The 25338-nt window shown below is 39.9% G+C and overlaps 1 protein-coding gene across 1 annotated transcript; it reads left to right on the forward strand.

Annotated features, from left to right (window-relative positions):
- The first annotated feature begins 14199 nt into the window (after positions 1 to 14199).
- LOC102855569 (protein JTB-like) lies at positions 14200 to 20899 on the forward strand. The gene is made up of 2 exons (XM_006883426.1): positions 14200 to 14204; positions 20542 to 20899. Exons 1-2 carry the CDS (start codon positions 14200 to 14202, stop codon positions 20897 to 20899), a joined length of 363 nt encoding a protein of 120 aa, XP_006883488.1.
- Positions 20900 to 25338: the final 4439 nt, after the last annotated feature.

Consider the following 25338-nt stretch of genomic DNA (forward strand, 5'->3'; position numbering starts at 1 on the left):
ATTGGGATGGGAGTGTCAGAGACAGTGTGATTGGCACAGGACAGAGCGGAGTTTAGGGCTGTTGTACATAGGGTCGCTATGAGTTGCAGGGGACTCGACGGCACATAACAACAACAACAACAACAACAATGATTTTTCCCAAATGGTCTATACCTGTATTAGCAAACAGTTTATTATCCCTCTATCAAATACGTATTAGGGTTTGCTATCAGCCTCCTGCAGGTTCCTCTTGACTCATTTTTATCTACTGCTGTCTGTACCTTTCTGTACTGACATTATTGCGACTAGCAGAATAAACATTCTAGCTCTTTTTATATGCAAATCTAGGACTTTGGGCACAAGTTTTCCAAACTCTTTTGCATATTAAAGTATCTTTTTACAGCAATTAATACCCTACAGACCAGTCTTCTTTATTTTTTCCCTTTCTCAGGTTACAGGAACATATTGATCAGCATGCAAATGTATGGAAAGAGCTTCCATCAAAAAATCTTTACAACTCCCTCTGGCAGCTGCGTGGTTACTCCATTCGTCACTAAAGCAAAAGCTCTTCCGTATGCACACAGAACTCTCAATCTTGACGCATTAACAGAGGAACAAGAGGAGTTGCTGTCCTTGTTGCTGTTGTTGTTATGAGCCACATAGGCGACTACAACTCCAAGCAACGCTATGAGCTTCAATGTCCACCAGCTTTAAATTCTGTTTCAATCCTTCAATCTTGCTAAGGGTCTTCTTCTCTTTCACTGACCCTCCACCTTTCCAAGCACGACATCTTTTTCCAAGGACTGGTCGTTCCTGACAATATGCCCAATGTCTGTAAAATGAAGTTTCACTATCCTTGTCCCTAAGAAGCACTCTGGTTGCACTTGCTCTAAGACTGACTTGTTTGTTTACTTGAAAATTCATGGTATATTCAGTACGCTTCTCCAACACCACAATTCATGGGTATCAATTTTTCCTCTGTCATTCTTATTCCTTGTCCAATTTTCAGATCCATAGGGGACAATTGAGAAAACTATGATTTGCATCAGGCACCCCTTAGTCTTTAAATTCATAACCTTGCTCAGGACAGCACATTTTCCCCAGTTTGACATGTCTTGATTTCTTCACTGCTATTAACCACGGTGTTGATTGTGGATCTGAGTAAACTTGTACTGTGGACAATTTTGATCTTTTCTCCATCTATCATGATGTCTATTGGTCCAGTCCTGAGAATTTTTGTTTTCTTGATATTGGGATGTAATTCATATTGAAGACTACTGCCTTTGATCTTCTGCAGATGTGCTTCAAGTCTTCTTTACTTTCTACAAGAAGAGTTGTGTTATCTGTGTAACACAGGTTGTTGCTGGGTCTTCCTCCAATCTGATGCCACATTCGTCTTCATAGGGTTCAGCTCCTTGAATTAATTTGCTAAGCATATGGATAGTAGGTATGGAGAAAGGAAACATCACTGATGCATACCTTTCCTGATCTTAAATCACGCAGTGTTCTCTTGTTCTGTCCTAACAACTGTTTTTTGGTGTAAGAATAGGTTTTGCCTAATCATAATTAACTCAGAGATTCCCACTCTTCTCAATGTTGTGTATGATTTGCTATGATCCACACAGTCATTTAGTGAAGCCTAAAATTCTTCCTTCATAACTATTGGTTCATGTTGATCATATGCTACTTCTTGAAAACCTTCAATGTCCACTAATTCTTTTTGGCATGGTGACTGTGCATTCCTTCCATCTCCTTTTATTTTAATACTTCCTTCATCAATCAAGATTTTGCCCATATAATTTCTTATATTGCACCTCGAGGCTTGTATTTGTTCTTCACTATTTTCAGGTTGAGCAATGCAGAGTGTGTTCTTCCCATTTGGTTTTCTAACTCCAGTTATTTGCACATTTCATTACAATATTGGCTTTGTCTTCTTAAGCAGCCTATGGAAATCATCTAGTAATCCCTTTATTAAGTAATATTATTACTTCAGTATTGTTTCCCCACATTTTTATTTCTTTTAATTCCAATGAAAGAGAGTTTAACAGAAATGTCAAAGGACAGCTCAAGAAGACAAAATAAGTTATTTTCATTAAATGTACAAATACCTGCAGTTAGAAAATCAAAAGGAAGAACATTCTCAGCTTTTCTCAAGAGGAAAGAACTTAGGAAATCATAAGTTGTAATACTGAAAGATTTTATGAGCAAAATGGTCAATGATGCTAACCATTTCAGGACTAGCGTATGACCTACTAATAATACTGAAGGAAGGAAGAAGCCTACACTTCCCTGAAGGCATTTGGGGGGAAAATCCATTTAAGGACCTAATGGAATATCAATTGAGATGTTTTGGCAAACAGAGGTAACTCTGTTGTTGTTTTTGTCACTGAGTACCACGAGTTGGAATTGTCCTATAGCTGACCCTTCAGTGGATTTTCAGAGGCAGTAAATCACACATGAGAAGAGATTGCCCATCCTTCTTCCACAGAGCAGCTGGTGGATTTAAACCGCATGCCTTTGGGATTGCGGCACAGCTTCTTATCACTAGACCATCAGTGACAGAGCTCATACGCGTATGGCAATGAATTGAGAAGAAAACTACCTGGTCAAACTACTGAAAGCTATTAATAATAATTGTGTCTATTCCAAAAGGAGATGATCGAACAGAATGGCTAAATTGAGCCATTTCATTAATATTATGAGCAAGTAAAATCTTGCTAAAGGTTATTTTTAAAGGGCTGGAGCAGTAAACCCATAGGAAACTTCTAAACAATGCAGATGGATTCGGAAGAGGCTGGGAAACTACGTATCTCTTTGCTGACGTCAGTTGGATCTAAGCTGAAAGCACAGAATACCAGAAAGACATTTATTTGTGTTTCATTGACGATGCAAAGGCTTTTAACTGTGTAGAACATAATAAAGTATTGGATAAGATTGGGAAGAATGGGAATTCAGACCACTCAACTGTGATCCTTCAGAATTGCGACGTGAGAAGAGCGAACGGAGGGTGACTGAGGGTGGGGTAAGGGCGGGCAGGGAGAAAAGTGCAACAATGAATGAATGGAAATCCAAAGTCTCTGTAAATTTTCATTAAAATTAATAATAATATAAAAATAAAGTAAAAGGGGGGGGGGAAGAACTGCCACATGAACCAAGAAACAGCCTTAACCTGAACAGAGGAGATACTGCATAGTTTAAAATTAGGAAAGGTGTACATCAGAATTGTATCCTTTCCACATAGTTATTTAATATGATACTGATCAAATAATTCAAGAAGCTGGGTGCTGTGAAAAAGAATGTAGCATTAGATTTGGAGGAAGTCTCATCAACAACCTGTGTTGTGTGGATGGCACAACTTTGCTTCCTGACTTGAAGCACCTATTGAATAAGGTCAAAGACTACTCAACATGAAACAAAATTCCTCACAATTAGACTGGCAGATAATATTATAATAAATGGAAAACAGATTGAAGCTGACCAATTATTTCATTTTACTTATATCTCTAACCAACACTTACAGAAGCAGCAGTCAAGAAATCAAGACTGTAGTAAGAAAGGAACTCTTATACATAATTTGTGGGATTTTAAAATGGTTCAACCACTCTGGAAGGCAGTTTGATGCTTCCTCAAAAAACTGAACATAGAATTTCCATATGACCCAGCTATTCCACGGCTTGGAATATACCCCAAGAAAATGAGAACTGAGGCACAAATGGAGATTTATACACCAATGTTCACAGCAGTGTTATTCCCCATCACAAGAACATGGAAACAGCTCAGATGTCCAACCACAAATGAATGGATTGAGAAATTATGATACATTCATACAATGGAATACTATGCAGCACACAGGAGCAATGATTTTATAAATTATTACCTAACTTAGGAAGGACTGGAAGTGAATTAACTCAGTCCCACAAGGACAAATATTGTATAAAACCATTATTGTAGAATGAATATGAGTATCTAAGGTGAGGAGAGAAGCAGAGGGATGAGGATGTGCAGGGGAAGAGGGGTTGTACAATTTGATGGGTGGGGAAGCGAGGGAAATTGGAAGAATCTGGTTTAAAAAACAACGTATTCAGATTTTTTAAATAAACTAGTATAGTATACAATATGTACATAACAACACGTCAACAGAAAACTGCCAGATGTGCAGGCTGGATTTAGAAGAGGTCGTGGTACTAGGGGTATTATAGCTAATGTTAGATGGATCTTGGCAGAAAGCAGAGAATACTAGAAGAATGTGAATATCTGCTTCATTGACTATGCAAAGGCTTTTGACTGTGTGGGAATCCCAGAACATTTGATTGTGCTAATGCGAAACCTATACTTGGACCAAGAGGCAGTTGTCAGAACAGAGCAGGGAGACACTGGATGGCTCAAAACGAAGAAAGGGGTCCGTCAGGGATGTATTATGTCTCCATACCTTTTCAATCTATATGCAGAACAGATCATCGAGATGCTGGACTGTACGAGGAGGAATGTGGCATCAGGATTGGTGGAAGACTCATCAACAACCCATGTTAAGCGGATGACACAACCCTGCTTGCTGAAACTGAGGAGGACCTGAAGCGCTTGCTGCAGAAGATCAAGGATTGCAGCCTTCAATATGGATTGAAGCTCAACATCAAGGAAACAAAGATTCTCACCACTGGGCCAATTGGCAGCATCAGTATGGATGGTCAAGAGATTGAGATAGTTAACAGCTTTAGTGTGCTTGATTCCACAGTCAACACTTTGGTAACAGCAGCCAGGAAATCAAGAGACGAATTGCATTGGGAAAGTCAGCTGTGAGAGGCCTCTCAAGACTACTGAAGAGCAACGACATCAGTCTGGAGACTAAGGTGCACCTGATCCAGGCTATAGTCTTTCCAATTACGTGCTATGCATCAAAGAGTTGGACAGTGAATAGGAATGACAGAAAGAGAATTGATGCCTTTGAACTGTGGTGCTGGAGAAGTGTTGAATATACCATGGACTGCTAGGAGAACAAACAGGATGAAGCCAGAATGTCCCCTGGAGTCAAGGATTCTGAAACTTCATCTGACATACTTTGAGCATGTTGCAAGGAGGGACTGGTCCTTGGAGAGGGACATCATGTTTGGGAGAGTGGAGGGACCGCACAGGAGAGGAAGACCCTCGATGAGATGGATCAATTCTGTGACTGCAGTGGTGGGAATCAGTGTGTCTGAGACAGTGAGGTTGGCACAGGATAGAACGGCGTTTAGGGATCTTGTAAATAGGGTCGCTATGAGTTGCAAGTGACTCGATGGCACATAACAACAACAAACAACAGTATAATTTAAAAAAAGAAAAGACCCACATATCAGTAGAGCTTCCCATGTGTGTCAGAGACAGTGAGACTGGATCAAGACAGGAAAGGGTTCAGAGCTACTGTGCATAGGGTCACTGTAAGTCATAGGTGACTCAATAGCACCTAACAACAGCAAGGAATTCCCAGGATGTGAGGTCCTTGTTAAATATTCATGTTCCTTACCATCAGTTTTAAATTTCTGTAAAATATCAGAATGTAGGGATTCTTATCTTGATTTGTATCACCTAATATTTAATATTAACACTTTTTTCTATAAAGCTTGGGGAAATAGTTCTGTGAAGAAAATAGAGTGTATATATCTGAAAGAAATAAAATCAGAAAACTGTTTAAAAGCGATATGTGATTGGGTATTTTTTTGTCATGACAGGAGTCCAGAGCGAAGTCTGCATAGTGAAGTGGACCTGGGGGGAGGGATTGTAAAACAATGAAAGAATTTTTCTTTTACTTTTCCAAGAGAGGAGTGTACTGGGGAGGAGGGATGGGCAGGAAGAAAAGTGCTACAGGAATGAATGGAAATCCAAAGTCTCTGTAAATTTTTATTGAAATTAATAATAAAAAAATTTTTAAAAAATCAACAAAATCCATTTGTGAAAGAGTAAAATATATCAGGAAGACTGTAAAGTGATATTCATGTGAAATTTATTACATGCCTGCTCTGTGCATGATACAGTGCTAGGTACCAAGACTGAGGCACATTTAAACACGAATAAGACAAATTCCTGTTCCCCAGGTGTTCATAATTTAATATAGCAGATAGAACATATGCTTAAGCAGTTTTAATATATCGTATGGGTGTCAGTAGGAAGAAACAGCCTACAGGAAGGGCACGTGGATGTCAGCGCACAAGAAGCTGCAGGTGCAACTAAACGCAATTTGAAAACTTTAAGCCTAAACTTTCAAAAGAATGACGATGACATGAGCAGAAATGAAGACAATTGCTTTGTCAGAGTTATAGGATCAGTTTGAAATTGCTGTAAGCCATTGGATCCTGTTTTAAACCTGATTATTTTGGAGATACCACGGCCTCAGTAACTTTCAATATATACTAACTGGTGAGCCCTAACTTTCAAGAAGGACTAGTTCCTGGAAAAGGAAATCATGCTTGACAGAGAGTCAGTGAAAACAGGAAGTCCCTCAACAAGACGGATTGGCACACGATTTTAGTAATAAGCTTAAACTTAGCAATGACTGTGAGAATGATGGCTGGCTGGGCTGTGTTTTGATCTGTTGTATGTGGGGTTGCTAAGAATTGGAGCTGTGTCAATGGTACCCAACAACAAGAAGAAGCGTTAGGCAGCAACTACTGTATCAGACTCTCCAGGAGTTAAGCATATTGAAATGTGTGCTATGTACATATACATACATCTAATATCTCTCTATATATCGATAGATAGATGATAGATAGACAGACAGACAGACAGACAGACAGATAGATAGATAGATAGATAGATAGATAGACAGATGTGTGCATTTCTACTTATGTATACATATTCATGTGTAGAAACATCCATATAACTAATCCACATTGCCCACGCGAGTGTGTGTATATGTGGGTCTGTTAGGTGACTAAGATGTAAATTATTTAGGAGCCACTGCTGTTGAAAAAGTACAGCATTGATGAGAAGGCAAGAGGCCATTGTTGGAAAGGCTATACAATTCTTCAAATCAGTGATAGCCGGATCCAGATACAGAGGATATGTACCCCTGAGAACAGAAGAAATTATGAATCATTTACAGCTTCACAAGAATAAAATCATATTGATATTCAGGGGACAAAAGAAAGGAACAAAAAGGCATTCTGGAAACAGGCTAAAAAGAGTTCTTTTTTGGAATAAAAATGATAAAGGACATTAACTCAACAATCAATAAAGTGGTTCCCATGCATCTTGAAATATGGTATCACTGCTCAAGTACACTCATGCTCCACATTGCTATTTTCTAAATTTTTTGTTTGTAAACATAGTGATGTGGTTTGACAGAATAATTATTCACTTACTTCTCTGATTATATTTGAAGACAAGAATTGTTGTCTTAAAAATAATGAACATTTTAAAAAGTAATGAATACTGAGCTGGATCTTGCAGAACAGATACAATGCCCACAAACACAGGTCTTGCTAATTAATTCAGCGCTACTCATTAAAGACAAACAACTTATGAAGTTAAAACATAATTGTGCTCTGATTTAAAATTATAAAAAGGGTGTATTATTAAAATAACATCATTTTTTAATACCATGATTACTCTATGACCTACTTGGAAAAAAGTGCAATCTTAAGTTTTACCATTGATAGACTTAGTATTTAATTCAAGTGTTTAAACAGCGCTTGACATTTATTAATCCATTCAACAACCTTTGAGGAAGACAGTGTCATTATTTCAATTTTTTTGTCCGGAAACAGAGGCACTGTAAGAATAATAAGCTTTTCCAAGGATCATAGCTAGAAAGTGAAAGAAGCAGGATTCGAACACAAGACATGCATCTACAGAGTATATGTTAATTAAGGCAAAGTAAATGCTGTAAAATGATACCTGTATTTATTAAATTTCACCAATTCTAATTTTATCTGTAAATGCACAATAGAAGTTAGTAAGGTTTCACTTGTTTGACTAATGAACATATTAAACATGCATTTGGAGGGTGACCCCAATCAAGTAACCATTTATGACACAACTTATGTACAAGTGTTTCTTGTCTTAGGTTGGGTTTTGGAAGCAGCAGTCCCTGGGACAAGGAAAACAGAGGGAGCAACTGATTTGGGAGGTGAATCCAGGAAGCATCAGAAGCAGAACAGAGAAGAAAACAAGGGAAAAGGAGGAAGAACTAAGTGTGTTATTGAGCGAGTGGCAGTAACGGGCAACCCTGGGTCCATCTCACTCGGGAATGTTGGGAAGCAGTGGAGAGCATGCCTCACCAGGACATGAGAGAGCTGCGTGTGTCTTTATCACCAAATATGACTTCTGTGAGGATAAACCAAAGTGATCCTTGAAAACAGGGACGATGCAACTCATCCACATACTTCACGTGTGTTTCCAGGAGAAACGAGCCTGTGGTAAAAGATCTCGTACTGAGAAAGGTCTATGGTCACAAAAAGAAAGACCTTCAGCCAGCTGGATTGATACAGTAACTCTAACAATGGACTTGAGCGTGTAAGAGATGGTGATGAGGGCACAGAAAAGGGCATGATTTGGATCTGTTGTTTATAGAGTTGTTATGAGTTGAAGTCAACTCAGTGACCCTTAACAACAACCCTCATCTTGAGAAGAGTGCTCTCATTGCTTGAAAGTTATTTGCAGGGGTGGTTGACACAGGACAGCCAAATAAAGATTTCAAGCAGGTGTTTATATTTGGAATTATAAATTCAGAATCCCTCTTCAGGGGATGTGGTCTTGGAACACTAGCACCTCTTAACATGTCTTATGTTCAAAGACTGTGTGCCTTGCCACGAAGATGGCTGAAATTGCATAAAGCAACAATCCTAGAAAGTTATTTTCATTTCTCCATTTGTTTGAGTTATTCACCTTCAGAGACGAGAGATTGGCGGGGGGGGCGCGGAGAATTACATAACCAACTAGATAGCATTTCACACATTATATTCCACTCATAAACTTTGACCAAGGTTATAGCCAAGACAGTGATAGTAAATTTCCATAAGTTATTTCAACAAATTTTCATGTAGAGAAAAAAATATGTCATGGTAGCATTTTGGGGAGATTTTTTTTATTTGCAATGAAAGAACATAGATAAAGGGCTAACGGCTAAGGAACATGAGTTCATCTTTCCATAGTCGTTAGCTGCTGTCAAGTCAATTCCCAATTAAAGTAACCTCTGGCATGGCAAAATGAAACACTGGTCCCTCACCATTCTCATGGTTGATAGTATATTCAAACCCATTCTTCTGATCTCTTTATATTTTGAGAGATTTTTTTCCCCCTCTACTGGTTTATTGACAAAACTCAAACACAAATTGGAACAAATTCTTTCCATTTTTCTCACCTTCCCACCCATCAAATTGTACATCCCCCTGCACATCCATATGGTAGCATTTTTAAACCAAGTTCTAGTTAGCTCAAAAGGGAAGAACCCAATGAATGAATGGAATTCCAAAATCTCTGTAGATGTTCATTGACATTAATAATAATTAAAAAAGAGTAAAAAAATTTAAAAAATATTTTTCTATAATAAAAAATACCCCACAATAAAAAAAAGGAAGAGCCAGGAGATTTTCACCAATGTGTGAACACCAGCATCCAAGCACGCCTGAAGCTCACGCCAGCCCCTAAAATTCCCACTGAATTCCTTAAGCCGGTTTGAGTTCAACATCTTCCACTTGATATTGAAAAAAGCTTCACTCTGAACTTGTTCTAATAATTGAATGGACAGAACAAGACATTAAATTCTTGTAATATTCTGCATGACACAATGCAATGGGGTTGACTGATGCCAATTCTTCCCTGTTTCAGCATCTATAATAGTTCCCTTAGTAGAGTTTAAACTTCACTCCTTACATTCCAACAACAACTTCTCACAAACCTTTAAAACACATGAACCCACAAGAATATGTGTAAGAGAAATGCATGCACTCCAATTAGGTGCTCTGGGTCATACGTTTCCTAAGCAGAGGGGCGCTATGAATCACAAGTGACTCAACAGCACTTAACAACAACAACAATCTTATTACAGGCTAGTGGGTTCCAGTGGTGTAGTCTGTAGGGGGTTGAGTTGTGAGTCTAGCCCCAAAGCTACCTCCCTCTGGCAGTTCAAATACACCAGCAGCTCTACAGGAGACAGAAGGACAATCTCCTCACCTATACTTTACAGCCTTTGAAACACAATGGACCATCATCTATTAGTTGGTTCTGATCTGATGGCAATGAATTTGAGCTTTGAGTTGTTGTTAAGTGCCGTTGAGTTGTAGACGTCTCATAGTAATCCTATGAACGGAAGACCTGAGCACTGTTCCTCGGTTTCTGGAGGCAAGCCATTTCAGAAGTGGATGCCACTTCTGCTTCCAAGCTTTTTTTAATTTGGAAGCTCCACCAAACACTGTCTACCATGGATAAGCATTCTCACATTTGGCACATCAGTGTCACAGTGTTCAGCATCACAGCAACCACCTCTGTAGAACATTGCACAGACCAATGCTATACCACCTAGAAGAATGTTTGAGTATTGCAGCTTAAATCGAATACTGACAAATCAATAAGTTTATATTTATTCACTTTGACAAGTAATTAAGTTGAGGTAAAATAAAAATACGCCTGTGCAAAGTGGAAGCTGGAAAAAGGCAAAATAATTAAATCTTCATCATTCAATGAAGGGGTATGGATACTTCAGAAAACTAATAAAATAAAATGCAGTGTTTTCTTTTTCCTTTAAACTTGGTAGAGCAGATAGCTAATGTATGACCTTGACTCCCTAATAGGTCATACTTTCCAGCAAACTAAACGTCTTTCCTAAAAATTTCTTACCATTGGCCTTAACTTTTGAGTTAAGATTGATTTTCCTCCTAAAATTCATTTTTTTAAAAAAAAAAAATTTACACAGCTCAAACTTTCTCTTTAATAATATCTAAGAGTCTTTATGATTTTGAGCAGACTTAAAAGCATCTACCAATAAAAATTAATTTTTAAAACAATAAAAATAATCACCCAGCACAGCACAGTATAAAAAGCAAGAAACCCAAATCAATAGACTTCAGATATTGCCAATCAGTGATAATGAAATATCATAGAGCAGAACATATATCAGCTTTTAACATCAGCCATGTGTCCCCAAAAGTCCTGCTGACTGGTCAAAAAAATGCTTACAATTCTCCTGAACACTCAAATTTTAAAGCGGTCGCAAACCAAATAGTCTTACCCATTGTCTCTTCTGGCACAGTAAGAATGCAATTGCCCCTAGAGAAAGGGATGAAGTGAGGGAAAGGAACAAATTAAAAACTTCAGACTCTACCTGAATTGAAGAAATATGCCAAAGATAGATAGGGGAGACAGAGAGAAAGAGAGACAGAGAGAGAGAGAGAGAGAGACGGAGGGAGGAAGGTAAGGAGGGATGTATTACAGATATATGATGACAAATAGATGATAGATAGATAGATAGATAGATAGATAGATAGATAGATAGATAGATAGATAATAGACATGATAGATGATAGAAGATAGGTGATAGATAGATAGATAGATAGATATCGATGGTAGATGATAGAGAATAGATAGATAGATAGATATGATAGACATATATGATAGATAGACATATGATAGACATATTATGATAGATAGACATATATGATAGATAGATAGATAGATAAGAGAGAGGGATCAATAGACATAACTCCCAACTTGTTGTTGTTGTTATGTACTATCAAGTTGGAACCAACCCATAGGGAACCAACCTTCCGGTGGGTTCTCAGAGACAGTAAGTCACATGGAAGGAGACTGCCCATCTTTTTCACACAGATAGCCAGTGGATTTGAAATGTGTACCTTTGTGTTGGTAGAGCAATTCCTTACCACTAATCACCAGAGCTCCCTACCTCCCAACTAAGTAAGTTAAATATATGTTTTTAACACAATTTTGTACTTCAAAGTCTAAGATTTAAATTCTGAAGAACAATGTGCCTGTTTTTAAATACTTTGGCATGTTGATTAATTTAAAATGAAAATGTGCTCTATGGTAACCCTAGTGATGTAGTAAATAGCCTATCAGGTTATTAACCCAGAGATCAACAGTTCAAATCCACTAGCCACTCCAAGGGAGAAAAAATGAGTCATTGTCTCTCACAAAAAAATGTAGAGCTGTAAAAACCGATGGAGGGCCACCATGAATTGGAATCAACTATGTGGCAGTGGGTATGGTTTTGGGTTTTGATGTTGTAGGATTAGATTAAAGAAAAGTAATGAAATTCTCATCTTCCAAAGATAAGATGTGGATATTACACAAATTAATAAAAGAAAATAGTAGCCATATATTCAAGTTGTTTACTTTCTGCCTTAACAAACTTCATATAACTAGCTGATTGTTTAAGCTGTGTGTGTGTGTGTGTGTGTGTGTGTGTATAAAACTTGGACGAAAGCCCTTGTTCATAACATAGAGCACTGCACTGCTTATCAACCGGCAGCTCATCTCCACAACTGGAATCCATCAGTGTTTCCATGAGAAAAAAAAGATAGGCAATGTTCTGTTAAGATTTACCATTTCAGAAATCTAATGGAGATGGGCCAAGAGGCAGTCGTCAGAACTGAGCGAGGAAACACCGCATGGTTCAAAACTCCATTATCTTTTCAATCTGTATGTGGAACAGATTATGCAGGAGGCTGGGCTCTACGAGGAGAAGTGTGGCATCAAGATTGGAGGTAGATTCATCAACAACCTGTGTTATGCAGATGATACCCTGCTTGCTGAAAATGAGGAGGGCCTGACGCGCTTTCTGCAGAAGGTCAGGGACTGCAGCCTTCAATAGGGATTGAAGCACAACATCAAAAAAACAAAGATTCTCACCGCTGGACTGATTGGCAACATCATGATGGATGATGAAGAGACTGAGATTGTTGACAGCTTCAGTTTGCTTGGCTCTACAGTCAACATTCTTGATATCAGCAGCCAGGATAATTAAAAGACAAATTGCATTGGGAAAGTCTGCTGTCATAGACCCATCCAGAGTACTGAAGAGCAGCAATGTCAGTCTGGAGGCCAAGGTGCGCCTGATTCAGGCCATGTTCTTTGCAATTACTTGCTGTGCATCACAGAGCTGGGCAATGACTAGGGATGACAGAAGGAGAGTTGATGCCTTTGAGCTTTGGTGCTGAAGAAGAACATTGAGTATACATGGACTGATAGGAAAACAAACAAATTTGCCCTGGAGAGGGTGAAGCCAGGCTGCTCCTTGGAGGTAAGGATTCTGAAGCTTCATCTGACATACTTTGGACATGTTGCAAGAAGGGACTAGTCCTTGGAGAGGGATGTCATGCTTGGGTGGTGGAGGGACAGCACAGAGGAAGACCCTGGATGAGATGGATTGATTCAGTGACTGGGGTAATGGGGATGGGCGTGTTAGAGACAATAAGATTAGTACAGGATAAAGTAGAGTTTAGGGCTGTTGTACATAAGGTCCCTATGAGTCGCAGGCAACTTGACAGCACATAACATCAACAACAATAATGGAGATTAGGAGGTGGTTGATGCTGAGTTAGAATCAACTCTTTAGGAAGTAGAAAAGGAGTGAGTGAGTCATAAAACAAATTTTTAAAGTTGTCAGACTCACATTCAAACTATTTTGATAGTTAGCTAGAAAATGCTCTTCACTTCCCACCCCCTTCTTCTACTCATTCACTTTCGCCAGTGATGTCATTTAAAAACATGCCTGAGTTCCAACTGGTATCTCGTAGCAGTTTGAGAAGCACAGACTTCAGTGTAACACACGAAATTTCATTGACATCAGTGTCAACCACTCATTAGAGGGAACAAATACTATTACTGGTCTATGAAAGGGGGAGAGGGGAAAAAAGCCTCTAAAATTATTATCAGCCTCCAAAATCAGTATTTAACCATAAGTGTCTTCTCCAATGTTATTTTTAAAAATATGTGTATTGTTACTAAACATTATCACAAAATATTCCAAATATTTGCTATTAAATTTTGAGATTGCTCAACAGTGCCATGATAGGAGAAGTTACAACAAATGATTTACAAACAAGCATTGTCCTGGAGAGGGTGAAGCCAAGTTGCTCTTTGGAGGCAAGGATTTTGAAGCTCTGTTTCATACACTTTGGGCATGTTTCCTGGAAGGATCAGTCCTTGGAGAAGGACATCATGCTTCAAGAGTGGAGGGCCAGTGCAGGAGAGGCAGCGCCTGAATGAGATGGATAGACAGTGACTAAGGTAATGGAGTAAGTGTGATCGAGACAGTGAGACGGACTCGGGATAGGGCAGGGTTCAGGGCTATTGTGCATAGAGTCACTATGAGTCAAAGTTAACTCACTGGCATGTAACCACACTGGACTCAATAATAAAGCAAGACTCTGAATCATGGCATCAGTGGGTAAACCCACAAGGCATATCAAGTCAAGTTATAAATATTTACCTGCTAGCTTTCAAAAGAGACGACGAGGTTGGCACAGAATAGAGCAGCATTTAGGGCTCTTGTAACATAGGGTCACTATGAGTTGCAAGTGACTCAATGGCACACAACAACAACACAACAACAATCTTCAAATGACAATATGGAGTGACAGAGATGATCCTAACGTAAATTCACCACTCTATCCACATAGCCTAGAGTTCTCGAGAGCATAATTGGTAGGGAGGTACATAGTTAACCCACAGGTAACACCGCTCTGATGGTCCAAATCCAACAGCATCTCTGTGAGAGAATGGTGGACAATCTCTTCTCATGGGCAGTAGAGCCTCCGAAACCCCACTGAAGAGTCAGCTATGAGTCAGCTCTGGTTCAACAACAAGAAGTCAGAATAATCTGATAGTCTAGCAAACCCTCAGGGGAATTTCTACTTTGTCACTGGCATCTCTAGGCATTGGAATTGATTCAAGGGCATACGAACACCCATAGGGAAGGTCTCTAGGTGGCTCCAGTCGCTTGTCCTCAACTGCGGACTTGATCCGAACCCATCCAGTGGCAGCACAGGACAAAAGTCTGGCAAACCATTTCTAGAAAGATTAAAACTTGCTGCCACCAAGTGGCTCAAGGTGACCCTACAGGACAGACATAGCAAAAGAAACCCTGAGGAACAGCAATTCAGCTACACAGCTACAGTTTGTGAGGTGGAATCATTTGCATAGCAACAGCTTTGAGTTGTTGTTGTTGCTGCTGCTGCTGCTGTTTTATTCACAACAAACCCTATTATGGGTGAATTCAATTCATGTTGTTGTTGTTATATGTTATCAAGTTGTTGGTGAGTCATAGCAACCCTATGAACAACAGCTCTTATGGTTATCACAAGAGTCCAGAATGAAAACTGCATAGTGGAGTGTACTCAGGGCGGCGGGACTGTATAACAATGATGGAATATTCCTTTTACTTTTCAAAGAGAAGAGCAAACCGGAGGGGAAGGGTGGGCAGGGAGAAAAGTGCAACAATGAATGAATAGAAATCCAAAATCTCTGTAAATGTTCATTAAAATTAATAAAATAAAATTTTTTAAAAAACCAATCTGCCTTGTCCTGCGCCATTCTCACTGACTCCTACATACCTACTACACCCATTACCCCAGTTACTGTTTCAATACATCTCATCCAGGGTCTTCCTTTCCTGCAATGTTCCTCCACCCTTCTAAGCCTGATATCTTTCTCCAAGGAATGGTCCTTCCTGGCCAAAGTATATGAGATGCAGCTTTAACTCATATGGATAAAATAAATGATTCGTCATCCCACAAAGTGGGTTTGACCTGAATAGGCTCACATAGGCAATTTTCCCCCTGTCACTATTGCAATAAGCTCTCCAGTAAATTGCATCTCATAATAAAAATGATTACTCAGAATTTTTTACTCCCCAGAGGTATGGCAAAGTGCCCCCTATTTCCAAGTTGTTCTAGGGCCAACTATATATCAAGATCTTCAACTTGCAAAGCACCGTGCTGTATACCAATGCTGCCTCCCCTGAATCTATTCCTAAAAGGAAAATTGAGTCATTAATAGTGTCTCTGAAAAGCTGCACCTTGAGGAAGTAAGCAGCTGCGTGTTCTCATCTCCCCACTACTTACACAGGGAAAAGGAAACATGGGGAAAAAGGGTGAATTTACAGTCTCAAAATTGCAGAAACCAATCAAAACATTGTATCATCTAAGCAAACATCAAATTATGGGGAGGAGAAAGCTGCAATAAATTTAGTCCTTGGTTGTGGGAACTTCCAATAACTTGGGTTGCCTTTCTTCTCCAAAAGAACCAAACATGTACACACACATCTGGGAGGCTATTAGAAATTTAATTATAGCAGGCTCAAATCCAAAAACGACTGGAACAGCACATCAGCAGAGAACTGCCAGAAGTCCAGGTTGGGTTTAGAAGCAGTCATGGTACTAGGGATATTGTACCTGATGTTAGATGGATCTTAACTGAAAGCAGAGAATACCAGAAGAATGTATATCTGTGTTTCATTGATTAGGCAAAGGCGTTTGACTGTGTGGATCATAACAAACTGTGGCTGACTCTCACAAGAATGGGAATCTCAGAACATTTAATCGTGCTAATGCGAAACCTATACTTGGACCAAGAGGCAGTCAGAACAGAACAGGGTAACACTGCATGGTTCAAAATTGGGAAGGGTGTACACCAGGGATGTGTCCTATCTCCATACCTTTTCAACCTGTATGCAGAACAGATTATCTGAGAGGCTGGACTCTATGAGGAGAAGTGTGGCATCAGGATTGGTGGAAGATCTATTAACAATCTACATTATGCAGATGACACAACCCTGCTTGCTGAAACTGAGGACCTCATGCACTTGCTGCAGAGGGTCAAGAACTGCAGCCTTCAGTATGGACTGAGGCTCAATGTCAAGAAGACAAAGATTCTCACCACTGGACCAATTGGTAGCATCAGGATAGATGGCAAAGAGAGTGAGATTGTTCACAACTTCCGTTTGCTCGGCTCAATGGTCAACACTCTTGGCACCAACAGCCAGGAAATCAAAAAAATGTATTGCGATGGAAAAGTCTGCTGTTAGGGACCTCTCTAAAGTACTCAAGAGCAACAGTGTGTCTCTGAAGACTAAGGTGCGTCTGATACAGGCTATAGTCTTTGCAATCACTTGTTATGCATCAGAGAGTAGGACAATGACTAGGGAGGATAGAAGGAGAACTGATGCCTTTGAGCTGTGGTGCTGGAGAAGAGTATTGAATGTACCGTGGACTGCCAAGAAAACAAACATATTTATCCTGGAGAGGGTTAAACCAGGCTACTTCTTGGAGGCAACGATTCTAGGGCTTCATCTGATATTCTTTGGACATGTTGTAAGGAGGAACAGGTCCTTGGAGAGAGACATCATGCTTGGGAGGGTGGAGGGACAGCGCAGGAAGGAAAGGCCCTCTATGAGGTGGATTGATTCAGTGACTGGGGTAATCAGGATGGGGGTGTCAGAGGCAGTGTGACTGGCACAGGATAGAGCGGAGTTTAGGGCTGTTGTACATAGGGTCGCTATGAGTCACAAGCGACTCGACGGCACATAACAACAACAACAACAGACTCAAATTCTAAGTGTGTGTTTGTTTTGAAGTCCTAATCCCTGTCTTGTAAACGTAATTCCATGATCTAGTGTTAAGAAGCTGTGCTGCAATCCCAAAGGTGTAAGGTTCAAATCTCCTCCTCTGTGAAGAATTGCCTCTGAAAGCCCGCTAGAGGGTCAGAAGTGCATCGGTTCCTACTCAGTGATAAACAGCAACATGTGGAAATCAAGTTTATCTTCTGTTAAGGGAACAAGGGCAGATCAGAATCAGGTGCACGCTAAACCTTACACCTTCGGAATGAAGTCTTATAAAGAGAAGAATAGACAGACACAGACAGGGCCACACACCAATTGAAGCTGGAGGCAAGTGAATCATCTCGTCCAAAAATGCTGATGATGCCATAAGCTACTAGGGCCTGGAAAAAGGAAGATGCTCCTCCAATGCCCAGCGTTCAAGGCTTCCAATTGCGAGGTTTGAAAAAATAAAATTATCTTCTTTTTTTTAGAGAGAGGGGGGAACCCTCTAATACAAAGCTCTATTGGATAAACTGTCCTCTCAATCAAGATACTAATGGACAAGTTCTCTTTATGTTTAAGGAAATGAGAAATTCTATAAGAAAACAATAAAAGAGGATAAAATGGATGAATGGGATCTTCTAAAGAATAGAGTGAAACAAAAACCTACTGACTGAGAAGAAACCATTGGGCATTACTGTCTCAGACAAAGGTCTCATAACAAAAGTTTACAGAATCCTACATGTCTCCACAAGAGAAAGCTTGATAACACAATTACCAAATGGGCCAACGACATGGGAAAACCTTTCAAGAGGAAAATATTGGGATTTCCAACAGACGTGAAGAAATGCTCACAAGCACTGGCAATAAGAGAGATGAAAATCGAAACCACAATGAGATACCATCTCGCCTCAGTAGCAGTGGCAAAGCTAACAGGACGGCGAGTAATAAATGTTGGAGAGGATGCGGAAAGATAGGAACTCTATATGGTGGGACTGTAAAATGGAGCAACCACTCTGGAAGGCAGTTTGGCATTTCCACAAAAAAGCTAAGCATAGAAATTCCAGAATAGTAAAACATGTGTGAGGACACAAGAGAGGAGGGTAGGAACAAAGGGGTGGGATGGCAGGGGAGTAATCACAGGGTTGCACAATTTGATGGGTGGAGAGAGGGGTGGCTAAGGGCAAGGGAAAGATCTGGTGTGAAAACCAATGTATACAAACCTTGTAAGCAAACCAGTATAAAATAAAAGAAAGTATTTTTTAAAAAGTTTTATTTTATTATTTTGTGCATGTGTACCATCAAATCAGATCTGAATGGTACAGGAGGAGGACATTGCCCCTCCTTCTCCAGCTGAGCATCTGGTGGATTCGAACCGTATGTCTCTGGGATTGCAGTGCCGCTTTTTGCCACTAGGCCACCAGAGTTCCCTAAGAAAATATTTAAAAAAAATATTCGGCAGCCTTTGAGGACAAAATAAAGTTAAATTTCCTTTATAATAGGCAAGTTATTAAAGTAAAATTCTTTATTCAGTTGTCAGAATAAGGCATCTTTGATGTGTTCACTATTATTGCTAAAGGTTTTCCTGCTTCTACCTCACGCCCCTGTTCATGCCAAAGCACAGTCTCAACGCTCCTGGTTTATGGCCTCCCAATCTTGTCCTCATGCTGTGGCAGCTAACATCGGTGACCTCTGAGAGGGGACCATACTGTCTGGTACAGCCGTCCTTCACCGGTGACCACATAAGAAGCTCCCATCCAGGCTTTGAGGAAGGAAGTTCTGCTCTTTTTCTTGGCTGATCCAAGGAGTGGCTGTTCTTAGTAATCAAGAAAAGGACATCATGCACAGAGAAGAGGAGGGTCACGCACACCCATGATTATCGCGGCTTTGTTCACAATAGCAAGGAGCTGGAAACAACCTAAGGGCCCATCAACAAATGAATGGATAGAAAGGCTGCGGTATATTCACCTAGTGGAATACTATGCTGCATTGAAAAACAAGTAACTCATTAAATATTATTCAAAATGGGTGACCCTGGAGGACATTATGCTGAGTGAAGTATCTCAGTCACAAAAGGACAAATACTGCATGGTGTCACTGTTGTAAAACAGGACTGACCTTGGGGTTGAAGGGAGACTGAGAAAGATGGGTTCAATAATGTATACATTGAAACAGAAGAGGGAGAAAACTGTTTAAAAGGGATATGTGATTAGGTATTTTTGTCATGACAGGAGTCTAGAGCGAAGACTGCATGGTAGAGTGGACCTGGGGGGAGGGATTGTAAAACAATGAAAGAATTTTTCTTTTACTTTTCCAAGAGGGTAGTGTACTAGGGAGAGTGTTGGGAGGGGAGAGAAGTGCAACAGTGAATGATTGGAAATCCAAAGTCTCTGTAAATTTTTACTGAAATTAATTATAAATTTAAATAAATAAAAAAAGAAAAGAGGAGGGTCAGCAAAATGAGAAGACCTTCGATGAGATGGATCGACACAGCAGTTAACAATCATGGGTTCAAGTGTGAGAGAGGAGAAGGAGGGCACAGGGCAGGGCAGGGTTCAGATCCATCGAGCAGAAGGTTGTTATTTTTTAACCTGGATGGGGCAAACGGTTAACACGTTCTGCAATAAAAAACAAAAGCAGAGCCACTGCCATCACATTGATTCTGACCCATAGAGACTTTCTAGGAGAATGATACTACGCTGGAGGGTTTCTGAGGCTGCGTATTTTAAGGGAATGGTCCTCCTCCGTCTCCCTCCTAAAGAGCGATGGATTGGAATTTCCCACGTTTTGGCTAGCGTCTCAACCCTTAGCCCACTAAAGATTTTTTTGCAGATCTTAATCTGCGTCCCTCAGGCATGCTTTTAATTGGTTTTGGTCAAACATTCTTCTAAGCGGTATAGCACTGGTCTGTTGATTCGCTATATAGAGGTAACTCTTGGTTGCTGTGAAGCTAAATACTGTGACATTGATATGTCAAATGTGATAACGGTTATCCATGGTGGACAGCGTTGGTGGAGCTCCCTGATTAAAACAAGCTTGGAAGAGGCTCCGGTGCGGGAAGAGAAGCTGTCAGTGAGCACTTCAAACTTGCCCTGCTGGCTGGCCGAAGAGTTTGTGGTGGCTGAAGAGTGTGCCCCGTGTTCTAATTTCCAGGCTAAAACCATCTCTGAGTGCAGTTCCACGGGGTATGTGGAGAAAATCACATGCAGTTCATCTAAAAGGAATGAGTTTAAAAGCTGCCGCTCAGCAGTGATGGAACAACACTTATTCCGGAAATTTGAAGGGGCAGTCGTGGTTGTGGCCTTGGTCTTCGCTTGCCTTGTCATCATTCGCCAGCGACTATTGGACAGAAAGGCTCTGGAAAAGGTCCGGAAGCAAATTGAATCTATATAGCCACATTCTACCCTTTTATTATCGTTCTCAAAGACTCTACCTCAGACAGACGAAGAGAATAAACTGACTTGGACCCTCTGTTCTTCAGAACCTTGGATAGTGCTCTCTCTCCCCCATCTTCTTCAAGATCATTAATGAGCAGAATAAAAGAGTGAAATAGAAAAAAAAAAAAAAAAAAAAACAAGCTTGGAAGCAGGAGTTTCCACCAGGGAAACTTGCTATATAACTTACAACCATTGAGTGTACTGTAACTTATTGTGATCTTTTCTCATGCTTCAGAGTCTATAAATGTTCTGGGGACTGCTCACTTTTCTTCTGCAAAGTAGATGGTAGATTTGAACCACTGACCTTTCTGTTAGCAAAGCTTTGTGTTGTATAAGACTAATATCTAATAAGACTGATATCTGGTGGTAACACAGAAAGTGGAGAAAATGTATCTCAGAACACCAAACTAGCAAGTGATAGACCCAGCGTCAAATCCACGCCTTTTTTTTTTTTTACAGGACCCCCAAGTGCATGTAGGATGGTTAATGTGCCCATGTTGTAACAAGGTTTAAAGGGTGGCACACGTCATACAAAATCATGAACACCCAATCGTCATGCTTATGAACCAGAAAGGGACCAAGCCCACCCCTTCTTAATGTCACAATCCTGATTTCACTCCTACAGTCCACTCTCAAGGGAAGTGTGGAGAAGAAAAGGAATATAGAGAAAATAATACACAATCCAGATGGCCTTCTTATATGACAGTAGTGCCATCTTATAGGCACCTAGCACCATTCACAAGGAATTTAATAATAAATGAACTGTCTCAGCTTGTAACTGCAGGATGAGTCTTCCAAGAGTTGACTGAAGAAAAAGTAAGTGACAAGAAGGAAAATGAATGTTGTTTTCTCACACGTAGTAATGATTCAAATGGTAAAGTTATGAAAGAAGCATGAAAAATAGGTGTATTGTTGTTCAAATGACTAATACTTTTGAGAGCATAAAATCTTCCTGTAAGAACAAGGAAGGTTTGTATTGTTTTATGATGAGGGTTGGGGTGTTCTGTTATTATTGTTGTTTGATTAGTTTTGACCAAACCACTTCCTAAATGTGATAAATTTCCATACACGCCGTGTAATATTTATACAGTTCCAGTGCTACAGAAGTAGGCATTGATATGAATAATTCACAGGGAGGTGGTCACATACTATTTCAGCAATATTCATCTACAGTTACTTTGCACATAATTCAGGTGCTACAATTTTCAAAATTAACAAGATGATGATATGACTGCAGCAGCAGCAAGGTCTGTAGTAGCATCAAGAGAAAAAAAGAAAGAAGCTGTGTTTTGTTCGAAGAATCTCAGCTGTTTTAGGAAGACACATTGCTTTGTTAAAATCACTCAAGGCTGTCTCATTTGCATTCAAGTAACTATCACATACAGTTGAGTAGATGGTGAACATTACAATCACAGCCCAATGTACTTACTAGGTAACAAATTTGAATACTCAATTTAAAAACAAAGGCTGAGAAATTCTCAGAATTTCTGTACTACAATCCTAAAGGCACAAGGTTTGAGGCCACCCGCTGTCCTGCAGGAGAAGGATGGGCAATCTCCTCTCATGTGATTAACTGCTCTGAAAACCTGCTGGAAGAGCAGCTGTGGATTGGTTCGGACTCTACAGTACACGACAACACTCAAACTGCATGAAGAGAAGTAGACTATCACGATCACTGCTCAAATTTTACTCCATTACATTGACAATAAAAAGAACTGGTAACTTAATCGTTAGGTAAGAGTTGGTGGTTCAAACCCACCGAATAGTTGACAGGAGAAAGGTGTGTCTGTTTTTGTGTAAAGATATAGATAACTATGAGAGAGAGAGAGAGAAGTAAAAAAAGAGTTGATGCCTTTGAGCTTTGGTGCTGGAAAAGAGTATTGAATATACCATGGACTGCTAGGAGAACAAACAAGTTCATCCTGGAGAAGATGAAGCCAGGCTGCTCCTTGGAGACAAGGATTCTAAAGCTTTGTCTGACATTCTTTGGACATGTTGCAAGGCAGGACCAGTCCTTGGAGAGGGACATCATACCTGGGAGGGTGGAGGGACAGTTCAGGAAAGGAAGACTCTTGATGAGATAGATTGATTCCATCGCTGGTGTAATGGGGATAGGTGTGTTGGAGACAATAAGATTGGCAAGGGATAGAGCAGGCTTTAGGGCTGTTGTACATATGGTTGCTATGAGTCGCAAGCGACTTGGTGGCACATAACAACAACAACAACAATAAGCACAATTCATGCTGACCCTATAAACAATAGATCTGAACCCTGTCCAATCCTGTGCCAATGTCATTATCTCTAACATACTTAATCTCATTACTGCCATGACTATGTCAGTCTATCTTGTTGAGGGTCTTCTCCTTTGCAATCCCTCTACCTTTCCAAACATTACGTTTTTCTCCAAAGAATAGCAACATGCGCAAAATATGAGAGACAAAGCTTCACCATCCATGCCTCCAAAGGGCAGTTTGGCTGGCCCTTCTTCAATGCATATCTGTTCTTTTGGCAGTCCATAGGATATTCTGTGCTCTCCTCCAGCACCACAACTCAAAGACATTTATTTTACCTCTATCTTCCTTATTCATTGTCCAGCTCTCAGCAGCATAGCAAGTGATGGAAAAGACCATGGACTGAATCGGGTGCATCTTAATCCTCAAACTAACATTACTGCTCGTCAATTATCTGGAGAGGTCTCTGATTGCAGACTTTCCAGTGCAATAAATCTCCTGATCTCCTATTAATGCCAAGAATATTTATTGTAAATCCAAGGAGAATTAAGTCATTGATAATTTCAATGTTTTCTCCACTAATAACAGTGTCACCTACTGGTCCAGTGGTGAAAGATTTTGTTTTCTTGACATTGAGATGCAAGCCTCGGAATTCCTTCAGGGTAGTTGTACTCTGTCCTACAGGAGTTCTATGAGTTGAAACCAAAGAAATTTCTATGAGCTGGAATCAATGGGGTTTTAATTTAACATATGGAGCAACCAAGACCAGAATGTTGATCTATATTTAAAATAAAAAGATAGGTCTGACACTAACTACAGCCTGTTACTCTAATAATAAACCACCAGTCAAGCTCTCCACCCGTGATAATGTGGGAAGACTGGAATATGACTAATGCTGATTCATACAAATATCTGTAATACAGTGGCAGAAGTTAGTGCATTTTAAAAATTCAACCCTTTATTTAACATTGTCATGGTATATTGTAGTCTTACGCCTGCAGTTTCATGGCATGTGGGTTAGGTTAAAAACAAAGCCAAGCACATGGTCTTCAAGTTGGTTCTGACTCATAGCAACCCTGAAGGGCCCACAGGGCCTCCAAAACTCTAACCTTGATTGAAACTCACTCAAATCCACCAGCTGCTCCATGGGAGAAGGAGAGACAATCTCCTCCAGGGAGATCCACAGCTTCTGAAACTCTACTGAAGGGTCAGCTATGAGATGGTTTGACTCAATTACACAGAAAGACAAATGACAATCTTTTTTATTATTATTGGATTTTCATTCATTCATTCATATACATTTTATTTTATAACATTAATTACAACTGATCAATGCCATTTACTGCAACGCTTCATCAAATCCTCACTGTATTGCCTTCCCTTCAGCCTATCCATTCATTTGCTACTCTGTGTTCCCTTCTCCTTCCCCTGCCATCCCTTTCAACCCTCTAGGATTGTTTCTGTCTGTGTTTAATCTTTCCTTAGCTTTTCCTACCTCATCAGTCAGCCATACATATCTTACAGGATATTTTGGAAACACAAAGTTCACAGCACAAGAGGAGTGGTAAATGATCTGGAGCAAAAGCTGGATATTCCCCACATACCCCCTCACTTTCAATCTATACTCTTCTTTAAGGTAATGCATGTAACTGTTGACAAGGGAAGAATGAGCATTGGTGCAGAAGAAGGAAGAAGAAATCACTAAGAGAATAGACACTCATGGGAGAATTGGGGTGGGGAAGGAGCGTGAAGGACTAAGCAAAGTGCATTGAGTTACTTCTAACCTATACAAAGAAATTTGGAAGACAGCTACTTGGCCAGCTGGCTGGATTGTTCCGTTCCAAAGGAAGGTGATCCAACAGAATGTGGGAATTCTTATATGTTAATATAACATGTGGAATTCTTGAACAATCCTACTAATATAACATGCAAGTAAAATGTTGCTATAGACTCAGTAGTGGCTAGAATGGTAGGTAAACTGTTCCATAGTAGATGGACTGCCATAAATTCAATCTAAATTCAGATGAGGGCTTGTAACAAGGGATATCATTGTACATAGCAAATGGATCTTACTGAAAGCAGTGAACACCAGAAAGTTGTTCACTTGTCTTTTATGGACTAAACAAAGGCATTTTAGTATGTGGATCATAATAAAAACTTGCAA

The sequence above is a fragment of the Elephantulus edwardii genome, unplaced genomic scaffold, assembly GCF_000299155.1.
Source record: "Elephantulus edwardii isolate Elephantulus edwardi_28Jun2011 unplaced genomic scaffold, EleEdw1.0 scaffold00027, whole genome shotgun sequence".
Classification (NCBI taxonomy): Eukaryota; Metazoa; Chordata; class Mammalia; order Macroscelidea; family Macroscelididae; genus Elephantulus; species Elephantulus edwardii.